The sequence below is a fragment of the Propithecus coquereli genome, unplaced genomic scaffold (genome assembly GCF_000956105.1).
Source record: "Propithecus coquereli isolate 6110/MARCELLA unplaced genomic scaffold, Pcoq_1.0 Scaffold753, whole genome shotgun sequence".
Lineage (NCBI taxonomy): Eukaryota > Metazoa > Chordata > Mammalia > Primates > Indriidae > Propithecus > Propithecus coquereli.
The window spans coordinates 627,358-639,255 of record NW_012153652.1 but is presented as its reverse complement, the minus strand read 5'-3'; the positions used below and the strand labels follow the sequence as shown (position 1 = coordinate 639,255).

Sequence of the window (11,898 nt, the reverse complement as noted above, 5' to 3'; positions counted from 1 at the left end):
GGCAACAGAGTGAGATTCTGTCTCAAAAAAAGAAAAAAGAAATTGGATTCTAGCCACATCCAGTGTCCCCATTCCTGGAGCAGGCCACTCTCTCTCACACAGCCTGGCTCAATCCCTGGACAAGCAGAGTCCCTCTTCGGAGCCTTCTCATCCAGCGCCCTGGGTGGCCCCAGCTGCCTGTGCCTCAGGCCGGGTGTTCATCTCCAGGTGTGTAAGAAGCGGAATCAGTGGATCAGGGGTTATGTTCACATTTTAATTTTAAGAGATTTTCCCAAATTGCCGTACAACACTGGATCACAAACTGCATTGTCTAATTGATTATTTCTCAGGAACCAGTAATATCATTTAACTCCTAAAATGTTCCAATCTGATGGGGGAAAATGATATCTTGCATCTTACATTACTGGTGTGAAAGCCTCTACCTACATCCTTTGTCAACCTAAAGGAAGAAGCTGAGACACAAAATGTAATTTAAAGAGTTTACTGGAGCCAAAGTGAGGACAGCTGCCCGGAAGACTCAGACCCAAGTAACCTCGGACGTGAGCTCCTGCTGCCTTTGTCACTGGGCTGTTAAGTAGGAGATGTCCGATTTCCTTAAGTACTAAGTTAGACGGTTGGTTATCTCTGACATTTCACTCTGACACTTCTTGGTTTATGTTTATTGTGAAGGTACATCCTCAGTCTTTCAAACGCGCGTTGTGTCTTGTGATTATGTTTTACATTTTTTTTGAGAAAATTTTGTGAAACCATGGATAAGTCAAAAATTCATGTTATTTTCAAATATGAGTTCCACTGTGGAACCAATGCAGCACACACAGCACAGAAATAGCAACAGAGTGTTGGGGAAGGATGTGGCTAATGAACACATAGTACATTGACAGTTTGAAAAGTTCTGTTCTGGTGATTTTGATCTTGAAAATGAGCCACGTGGTGACCCGAGACCAAGGTGGATAATGATGAGCTGAAAGCTGTAGTGGAAGCGAATCCATCTCAACCTACGTGTGAACCAGCAGCAAGGTTTGACGTTACTAGTCCAACAATATTGGACCATTTGAAACAAATGGGCAAAGTAAAGGAGCTGGATAGATGGGCCCCGCATGAATTAAACAAGCATCAGCAGAGAAATTGTCTCGAAGCTTGCCTTTCTTTGCTGTCACGACATAAAGGCAAAGCTTTTCTACACCATAATGTTACGTGTGATGAAAGATGGATTCTTTCTGACGATCATAATCATTTGGCACCATGGTTGTATGAACACGAAATGCCTAAACACAGTCTAAAACCGAGTATTCATCAAAAAAAGCTAATGGCGTCTGTTTGGTGGTCCAGCGCTGGTATTATCCACTACAGCTTCATGAAACCTGGTCAGTCAACCACAGCGGATGTCTACTGCAACCAACTGGATGAAATGATGAGGTCATGCTTGCGAGTATGCAGCTGAGATTGGTCAACAGAGACAGGCCAATCCTCTTGGAAGACAACGCTCAACCACATGTCGCACAAACAACGCTGCTCAAACTACAGAGGCTGGACTTGGAAACTCTCTGTCATCCACCGTATTCACCAGACCTTGCACCAACTGACTCCCACTTCTTCCAGGCTTTGGACCACTTCCTGCAAGGAAAAATATTCAATTCCCAAAACAAGCCATGGAAAATACCTTTCACGATTTCATGGCCACTCGCTCTCCAGGCTTCTTCGCTACTGGCATAAACAAGCTACCATTAAGATGGCAAAACTGTGTCGATAGTTTAGGCGCCTACTTTGATTAATTGTGCTGCTTCTTGTATGAGATATAATAAACTACACGTTTGATTCGAGGTGGGGCATTTCATAGTTAATGACCTAATAGAAGCAGGTTTTTAAAAGGCAAGAACGGAGAACAAGGACTGAGTGATACACAGTTGTTTGTCAGGAATCCTCATTGGTTTGCGGAACAGCATTGGTTGGTGATTGCTACACATTGTGTGGGTTATGGCACTCAGCATGGGGCATCATTGGGTTAATTTATAGCCACTTGTGGCCACAGCAAACAGTTTCAAGAGATGATTACTTAGGGGACCGCAGTCTCATTCCATGTCTCTCTGGGCCTGACAGTTTAGAGGCTCACATCCCTCAGACGAAAGTGTTTTCTCTCTCACTTCCACTCTTAGTTCTATTAAGTTGTTCCCTGTTTCGGTTAAGAATATATATACTCTCTGTAGATCCTAGACATTAATCCTTAGTTAGAGATGAATGCTTGCCTTTTAATTTTATTTATGGTGCCATTATTCATAAATAAGTTTGATCAATCTCTTTTTCTGTAGGACATACAATTTTATCTTTTTGAGCAGGTCTTTCCTATCTGAAAGTTATGAATATATTTTTCTATATTTTCATTTACAATGTTAAAGATTGTAGTTTTGATATAAACTTTATTAGGAATTTACTTTTATGAACAGTGTGAGGTATAGATCTAACGATTATTTTTCTAAGTGGGTGGTCATTTTAAAAATACTCCATTTTCCCCCCGATTTCAGAAGCTATCTTTATCACACGCTGAGCTACAATAATAATCGGTGTTTGCAATCCGGCTTCCACTGATGCATGTTCAATTACTGTAGCTTCAGACTGTGTGTTGGTGTTCAAAGGGCAAGAGTCCTTTTCTCTGTTTTTACATAATTAGCTTGTCAAGCTCTGTGAAAAATCATACTGAGATTTTGAATGGGATTACGTTTGTTTGTGCATGAATTTGGATTTTTTTTCGTCTTACAAAACTAAGCCTTCCTATTTAATGACAAGCACATCTTCCTGTGGGTCTCTCATTCTAGACCCTTCTGCTCTGACCCCAGGCTCAGCCTTAGCAGTCCTCAGGGTTTTGGTGGAAACTCTTTTTAATGCACAACCCGTGGACCTGGTACCCGCTCCTAGGGTGGGGCTGGAGCCACCGGGCCCTCCCCAGGCCCCTGGGACCACACGGCTGGACGGGCGCTCACTGGCCTGGACCAGGTGCTGAGGGCGCCTGCTCTGCCGCTTCCCGCACAAGCTCTGCCTCTGCCCCGAGGTCCCTGCATTGCACCAGAGTGGACGGAATCCACCTACAGCTCTGCCTCTCTCGCCCACGGAGCGCTGCAGAGAGTCCGATCTGGGCAGCTGTGGCTGGCGCACCCTGCTGGTGGCCACGCACTTATCCCCGGGTGTCTTCTCTGCCTCTGGTCTCAGTGCCCCACCCTGTGCCTTGCTCATAGAGAAGTGCTTTCCTCATCACTCAGTATAATGTAACCGTACGAGAAGACGGCCATGTTCAGTAAGCCAGAGCCTTGTGACCTTGGGTGAGCTACTTAACCCCCCTGAATCTCAAATGTCCACTGGAAGGTCCAGCGCCAGCCCCAGGCAGGGCCCAGCTGGGCTCGCCCACGTCAGGCGGTTTGGTGGACAGACCTGCGCGCCCTGCGCTTCCCAGAGCTCACTCACACCCAGCCCCGCCCGACGCCACAGGAAACCTGGAAATGCGGCCAAACGTGCTTTAGTTTCCCTCTCATGGTAGGGACGAACTGGGTCCGGACCAGGGTCTCCGCACACCCCCACAGTGGGCTCTGCACTAAACGGGGTGCTCCCCAAACCCGGTAACTCTGCCCACTGCGCTCCGAAAGGAAGCCCAGATCGTTGGAAAGAGGAGAGGTCGGCTCTTCCAAAAGCCGGGGGAAAAAACAAATGTGTGGGGATTCCAGACAGGCAGGGCAGGTGGCGGGGTGAGAGGTGAGGTCAGTCTGAAAGGGTCTGAGCTGGCAGGAGACAAGGCTTGTTAGGAGGGGACACCCCCGCTCCGGTCCGGCCTCCCGGGGCAAGAGACCCGGTGAGAAGGCGGGGAGGGCAGGGCGGCCGGACCACGCAGAGGTCTGGACATCGCAGAAGGGCGCGAGAGCCCTAAGTGACCCGGATATCCCTGTCCCCGAGCCCTAGGTGACCTGGATGTCCCTGTCCCCGAGCCTCAGGTGACCTGGATGTCCCTGTCCCCGCAGCTCCCCGAGAACGCCCCGCCGGCGCGCCCCGCCTGTCTGCCGTTCTACCGCTCGTCGGCCGCCTGCGGCACCGGGGACCAAGGCTCGCTCCTGGGCAACCTGTCCAGGGCGAACCCGCGACAGCAGATGAACGGGCTGACGTCCTTCCTCGACGCCTCCACGGTGTACGGCAGCTCCCCCGCCGCGGAGCGGCAGCTGCGGAACTGGACCAGCGCCGAGGGGCTGCTGCGGGTCAACACGCGCCACCGGGACGCGGGCCGCGCCTACCTGCCCTTCGCGCCGCGCGCTGCGCCCCCGGCCTGCGCGCCCGAGCCCGGCGTCCCCGGCGCGGCCCGCGCGCCCTGCTTTCTGGCCGGGGAAGGCCGCGCCAGCGAGGTCCCCTCCCTGACGGCGCTGCACACGCTGTGGCTGCGCGAGCACAACCGCCTGGCCGCGGCGCTCAAGGCCCTCAACGCGCACTGGAGCGCAGACACGACCTACCAGGAGGCGCGCAAGATCGTGGGCGCCCTGCATCAGGTAGGCGTGAGGTGCGGGCCAATCCCCGCGCCCTGTGGGTGCGCAGAGTCAGCCTAGGCGCACTGCACAGGCGGGCGCAGGATCGTGGGCCCTTCCTGGGGGTGACGGCTGACCCGGTGCCGGTGCCGGAGGACCCTCCCGGGCCCCTTGTCCCGTCCAGCCTCTCGGCCCCGCCGGGGTTATCCAGGACACCCGCAGCAGCGGCGGCAGCTCTGCCCCACAGCAGGGTCCGACCAGCGCTTCCCAGGTGCCATTCCAAGCGCCTCCCAGATTTTAACTCCTTTGACAGTTATCCCAACAATCTTTTGAGGTGAGTGGGCACCAGCGATTCTGATATTTGTGCATTTTGGAAACAATGGAGAAAACGAAGAACTTATTCTGTGTGAGCTTTCTGAATTAGCAAGTTAAACTGAGAGACTGTTAAATCTCTCTTCATTTACGACTACTTTAAAAATTGTATCAGACGGTTTTGAATGGCGGGTAAAGGTGGCCATTTATTAATTGTGTGATGTTGGAGAAAATTACTTACAGCTGTAAAATAGTTGCCGCTTTCACTGGTCTCACTGGTTGTATGAAGGAGAGAGTGGCTGTACAGACAGTTCCCGCTGCTGAGCCCCGTTGTGGGCACCTGACACCCCTCAGTGCACGGTGACCTGGGGGAAGGGGGTGCGAACCCCGTTCCGCAGAGGAGGAAGTTCAGTCTCGCCCGAGTTTGCACAGGGCCATGCAGGGGAGCAGGCTTCTGCCCCCACTCCCCGCTGCCACCTGTAGGTCCAGGCACCCGGCGGTCAGGCCAGAGAGTTCTAGGCACCCCACGGCCCCACCACGCCTGGCATTGACCCTCCAGTTGCTGGGTGCTTCCTTGGGGACAGGCTGGGCAGCAGCAGGGCTCGCACTTCTATCCCACACCTGGAGACACACAGAGCGGAGCAGTGTCAGTCAGGGCTGAGCCGGCGTGAGTGTGTTGGGGACAGGAGAGTTAGAAAGGAAAGCAGGGACCAGACACACGGAGTCTAAAACTGAGGCTGAAGTCTCTGAGGCCGGGCCCGGGTTATCCAAGACATGAGCTTGAACGCTGGGGTTTGGTCTAAGCAAGCTGCATTGTTGAATAGTCACTATCTTGCTTGACAGATGTAAACAGATAAGATCATTAAAATTTAAAAGGAATAACCATATAGAATTTGTGCAGGGAGAATTGGGGAAAATTTGGACGATAGCAGTAAAACATGACCAGGAACTTTGCCACTGTTTGAAGTACAAATGATCAGTGCTGCCAAGAAGCCGGGCAGAACTTCCCTCCCTTCCCTGTGCAGGGTGGGCTGTAACCCGGTCAGCCGGTGACCCGCAGTGACAGGAGGTGCCCCGTACAGTGTCCCAGGAGGTGAATCCAGGGACTATGTTCTCTGTCCCTGACTGTCAGCTCTGTGAGGACAGAGATTTTTGCTTAATTCTTTTTTCTAGCACCTTCAATATGCCTGGCAATAGGTAGGTGCTTGATAAACACATGTAGAGCTTGTGAATGAAGTGGAAATCCCAGGAATAATCCCGGAAGCCCTGTCCCCACTGTCCCTGCAAGGACAGGACTTGGGTGAACTCCAAGTGAGAGCTTCAGCCAGCCCAGCGCTCGCGGGGGAGCAAATGCCTCTCACTCCCGTCGCGACGGTTCACACAGGAGGAGAGAAGGTGACGTTGGCGTTCCGGGATTATTCAGGGGTGTGACTTGTTCAGTGTGTCCTGTACTAGCCTGTAGTTGCAAATTAGAGACACTTTAATTGTGAATTTCTGAGGATCCCACCCAACCTGGAGATCATGACGTCCTCTACTTCTCAGTAGGTGAAACAATGACAATAACATCGATCAATAAGGAAAGTATTTGGTATCTACCCTCCTCAACCCGTTTTCTGTGTGTTCTGCTTTTTTAAAAATGTGACCATTCTTTTCTCTTTGGTTTTATATTTCACTTTTGGATTTCCAGTCAGTAGGTCCTCTTTGGTGCTTTTTGCCAATACCTTCGAAACCTTACAAAAATAACGAGCTGTGTTTGATGTGTGGGTCGAGCCGCTGCCGGGACTCCAGCGGCGTCTGCAGGGCCCACGGTGACCGCATGGTCTCTCTCCTCTCCCGCGGTCTGGTGACTTAGCGATCTGAGTCTCTCTCCTCCTGAAAAGAGTCGTACAATGAAAGGGAATGTCAGGCCAGTTTGTAGCAGAGAAGTAGCACCCCCCACACATGCAGGAGCCGGCCGGGCCGACTCACACACCCTCAGGAAGCAGGAAGGTCTGAGCCTGGTTGGAGCCTCAGCCGGGAGGCTCAGCTCCTGCCCTGGGTCCACCACCCTCCACGAGGATCTGGCCCCTCTGACTCCTTTTGCACCACGCTGATGGGGGTCTTCTCCCGCAGCCGGCGGGCAGAGCACGCGTGCTGGGTGTTCCTGCAGGTGTCTGCCCTGGGTGGTCCTCTCGCCGGGGCCGGCATTGTCCCGGAGACTGCCCCTGCCGACGGGAGGTCCCGCAGAGCCCCTACTCCACAGGCCCTGCTTCCTGCCTGAGGACTCCCAGAGCACCCCAGGGTGCGTCATGACGCCAAACAGACTCAGATGCTCCTTTTGGCAAGACCTTGTGTGTCCTGTAGCAGGAAGAGAACTAAAAGGAAAAGCTTCCCAGCGCAGGTGGGACGGAGGCAGAGCGGGAGCTGCCGGGGAGTCTCGGGAGCCACTGGGGCGCAGCGCGAGGCCTGCAGGCGCAAATGCCTGGGCTGGATGCTTCACGTCCGGCCCTCAGACAGCAGACCGGGCTCCAGAGAACAGCATTTACTGCCCCGGACCTTCAAAGACCCACAGAAGTTTTAATCAGGATGTGTATGGAGGCAAGACCAGACCCCAGGGGGACACAAGACCCCCCGTGCACCCGTCTGAAGGAGGCGGGCGAATTCCTCTGTGGGGCTGGGCCTGCGTCCTCAGGGCAGCTCAGCTGCTGACCTTCCCGTGGCTCAGGAGCCTTTCTCCAGATCGCTGGCTCTTCCCAAAGACAGAGCGGGGGGTGGGTAAAGGCCTGCTCCTTACCCGTGGCTAGAAAGGTTCCAGGGGGAGAAGTTTCTGCAGTGGGTGCTCTCGTGACCCCCAGACCTCTCCCCACCCCAGCACCCCCAGTGTGGGCTGACAAGACCCCACGGTGGCTCCTCGCGGGGACTGGCCAGGCCCCTGCCTCCCGGCTGCACCCAGGTGCGGCTGAGCTGCAGCTCCCTGCGGATGGAGCAGAAGCAGAGCCGGCCGAGGCCACGCTCGGGGGGAGCTGGTCCCTCTCATCCGCCCAGAGGGTCCTCAGTGAGCCCCCGGGATCCTGTCTCTCATTTAGAACCTGGGCATTTTTGGAAAAATGCCAAAGGGCGTTTGTCTGCAGGAAGCAGGGTGGTGACGTGGGGAACGGCAGGAGTCGGGGGGTCAGGTGAGGGGCACTGACTGGATCTGTCTCCCCGACAGTGGTCACAGTGACCGCACCTCCGGGTCTGTCTGGCCTCCTCACTGCCTGGCCCCAGCTTCCTGCCACCTCCACCATGTCATTTTCCAAAACTCGGACCTCGCCTGTGCTTCCCGCTGCTTGGGTCGGGAAGGCCAACAGAGACCAGGCCACGAGCCCAGGGGCCACGAGGCTGGTGCCGGCAGGCCGGGGGCAGCTCTGGGACGCAGGCCACAGCAGGGCCCCTGCCGGGAGGAGACCCAGACCCGCCCACGCAGGGCACAGGCAGGCATGGGGCCGGCGACGCCCAGGTCTGAGGGCGCAGCTTCTGCCCAGCCCAGCAGTTCAAAGGCACCACTTCCCCATGCGACCCGCAGCAGGAAACTCCAGGAGGGTTTTCAGAATCGCCATGGATGTTCCGAGGAGTCCCTTGAAAGATTCGGGTTGCGAGGGCCGTGGGCCGTGCTTCTGCAGCTGGGCAGCTCAGGGGCCAGACCAGACCAGCGGGGCGTGAGGGAGAAACGCGCCTGCGGGTCTCTGGCAAGGCGGACGCTGGAGCCGGGGGACGTGCGAGGGGTGGGCCGCGGGCGCGGGGTCAGCGGAGCTGCGCAGAGCTGCACCCGCAGGGCCTCGGGAGCCAGGGCTCACGGGTCAGCTTGAGGTGGAGAGAGAGGGAAGGTGTCGTGGGAATAGCTTTGAGTTGCACGATGAGTCATCTCTTGTCCCTGGGCTGAAGAGAGACCATTTCCCTGCGATTGTGGGGAGAAGAAACCAAGGAGGGGGGACAGGAGTGAAAGGTTCCCGTGTCCTGGACGTGGAGAGCCCCGACCCTGCCCGACCTCACCAGCGTGGGGAGAGGAGCCTTGGCCGTGCATGTGGTCCAGAAACTTCGCTCACGTACTTCCCACCTGCTGTGACGGCTGTTGCGCGTCGTGGAGTCATGGCTGCTCTGCGGATGCTGGTGTCTGACACCGGGCTTCTCACCCCTGGGGGGCCAGCAGGGGACTGAGGTGCCAGCCTGGGGACGTCTGGAGGGAGCCTGCCCCTCCCGCATGTGCGGCCCTCAGAGGTGACGGTGGGAGCACCAGGGCTGGGCCCCTCAGCTGGAGGCAGAAACCGGGAAACAGGCCGGGCGCAGTGGCTCACGCCTGTAATCCTGGCACTCTGGGAGGCCGAGGCGGGAGGATCGTTTGAGCTTAGGAGTTTGAGACCAGCCTGAGCAAGAGCGAGACCCCGTCTCTACTAAAAATAGAAAGAAATTAATCGGACAACTAAAAATATATAGAAAAAATTAGCCGGGCATGGTGGCGCATGCCTGTAGTCCCAGCTACTCGGGAGGCTGAGGCAGGAGGATCGCTTGAGCCCAGGAGTTTGAGGTTGCTGTGAGCTAGGCTGACGCCATGGCACTCACTCTAGCCAGGCCAACAGAGTGAGACTCTGTCTCAAAAAAAAAAAAAAAAAAAGAAGCCAGGAAACAAAAACTCAGGCCACTTTGGTCCCCCGGAAGTCCCCAGTTATGTGCTTAGGAGATGCATTTTCTCATTTGGAAGGAGTGTGTGACAGGTATATAAATGATGTTTGTTATTTTTTAAACAACCTACTTGCCTTCCTGAACTGACAAGCCGATATAAGACTCGTATTTCCGGATAGACTCAGTCCTGTGACACTTCATCCTGGCGCATACTGACCAAAATATTCTCCATAAACGCCAAAATAATTTCACGCTGATTTTTCTGGCTGAAAAAAGGCATTGTTAAATCTAAAAGCAGAATCCTCGTACATAATTCTCCTGAGACCATGCGTCAGAGAGTAATTTCAAGACCCTCGATCGTGCTACGATTTTCCACTGACAGAGCACCGCGGCGTACAATGTGCTTTGATTGGAGCCTCACAAACGCTGTTGGAATCAAGCTTTACAATGACACGGAGAGGAAACTGCTCTCAGCTGGAGGTCACCCAGCCAGGATCACAGCCGCCGCCCGGGCCCAGCGAGCGTTGGCACCTGGAGGACCCAGGTGTTCCCATTGACGCACGACCTCCGCCAACAGCTGTCGCCGTCCTGGGGGCCGGTCTGTGTCTGGCAATATCCACGGGAAACAAACGAACAAAAAACATTTTCGAGACATTCAATCTGAGGCCTTCATTGCAGAGCGAGAAAACGCTGTTCACAGGCGCCAAACTGGCCACACGGTGCCTGCCCGAGCCACGTCACGGGCCAGTCACGCAGGCACCTCCCAGCTCTCGGCCGCTCCCACGTGCTGACATACTGTGTGTGTTCACTCTGCGCTGTGCCTGTGTCTGATGTTACATGATAGACCGTGTACATACAACCGAGCATGTCTTTTGTTCCTGCAAAACTGTGAGAGCGGCTTTTCCACATAAGAAAACAGAGGATCGGGAGGGTCGGACAAAGCTCTTAGTCACACAGCCAAGAAGTACGGGGGCAGCGTTGGAATTCGAGTTGGTCTCAATCCGGAGCCTCCGGGCCCAAGATTCCTCGATGTACCCATATTTCTTATCTGTGTTTTATGTTTGGGTGTCGGTGGGTTGCTCCTAGGTGGCGGGAGGAGGAGGGGAGGACACAGTTTGTGATGGGAACGTTCTATGTTTCTGATGTGGTGTGCCCGCCCTGCCCCACCTGGAGGGTGTTTGGGGACGTCTGTGACACCCTCCGTCAAGTCCCATAAATGCTGAGAGCTCCGGGCTCACCGGGAACGGCTGGCGTTCCTGTGCCCGCCGACGTGCTGGCCTGTTCCCGTCACTGAGTGACGTGACCCCCTCCTGTGACACCTCCGTGAGACGACGTCAGCCCAGGGACGTCCCTGCTTCTCTGTAGCTCTGACTCAACCCTCATCCTGGGCTTCCCCGAAAATCTGTGCCCGCGCGGAGGCTCACCCGACTTCCTTTCCACACAGATCATCACCTTGCGGGACTACGTCCCCAAGATCCTGGGCCCCGCGGCCTTTGAGCAGCACGTGGGTCCCTATGACGGCTACGACCCCACCGTGAACCCCACCGTGTCCAACGTGTTCTCCACCGCCGCCTTCCGCTTCGGCCACGCCACTGTCCACCCGCTGGTGCGGCGGCTCGATGCCGACTTCCAGGAGCACCGCGACCTCCCCCGGCTGCACCTGCGCGACGTCTTCTTCAACCCCTGGAGACTCATCCAGGAAGGTGAGAGCCTGCCCCCAAGTCGGTGGAGAACACTTCCTCCTCCCTGAGACTGGTCCCGCCCTGGGACCTGCCCGGGTGCTTCCTCCTTCCCGAGACCGGTCCCGTCCTGGGACCTGCCCGGGTGCTTCCTCCTTCCCGTGACCGGTCCTGCCCTGGGAGCCGCCCGGGTGCGTTTGCCCTCTGTGCACCTGCGTGTGGCTGGCGCTGCCCAGGTTGTCAATGTGTTTGGGGAAAAGGGCTTTTTCAAAGGCCAAACTGTTCCTCAAAAATGCCTCCTCTCACGTCGCTGAAGGTCTTCAGAATTCACAGGACAAACTGTTCCAGGTGTAGGTGACTGTTCACGGTTATTTCTAAAATACTGACGTGGAAATCTGATTTGTCATTGTGCGCGACAAGCACTGCTGTGACCGCTGTGTCGTTAGGCATCGTGTTTGTTCCATGGCCGCGGTCCACGCCATCAGCGTTAGAGGTTTAGCGGTCGGGTTATCTTCGGAAGTGAGTCACCGGGAAGAAAACGTTCCAATTCCCTGTGCGTTTTCCAGAAGGGTTTTCTTATGCTTCCCTGGTCCTTTCTTCCTGTTTCCTTTCCCGAGTTCCCTGTGTCTGTCTGGAAGCTTCTATCCCATCTCAAAAGCTGATTGACTCCATGCAGAGTGACGAGTGGGGGGGACAGTGGCTGGCGGGGCGCTCTGTGACCCCGTCCAGACGGACGCTTTGACGCAGAGCTTGTCAGAGGGGTCAGGGCTCAGCCC

The 11,898-nt window shown here is 55.3% G+C and overlaps 1 protein-coding gene across 3 annotated transcripts in view; it reads left to right on the top strand.

Annotated features, from left to right (window-relative positions):
- Positions 1 to 11,898, top strand: part of TPO (thyroid peroxidase) — a 65,497-nt gene that overhangs the window by 30,496 nt on the left and 23,103 nt on the right. For 2 of the 3 annotated variants that reach the window (XM_012662174.1, XM_012662173.1), the window contains exons 7-8: positions 4,002 to 4,517; positions 10,888 to 11,146. In XM_012662174.1, coding sequence (XP_012517628.1) covers positions 4,002 to 4,517; positions 10,888 to 11,146 — 775 coding nt within the window. The remainder of the gene's footprint in view (positions 1 to 4,001; positions 4,518 to 10,887; positions 11,147 to 11,898) is intronic. The other variant, XM_012662175.1, reaches the window with a different exon arrangement.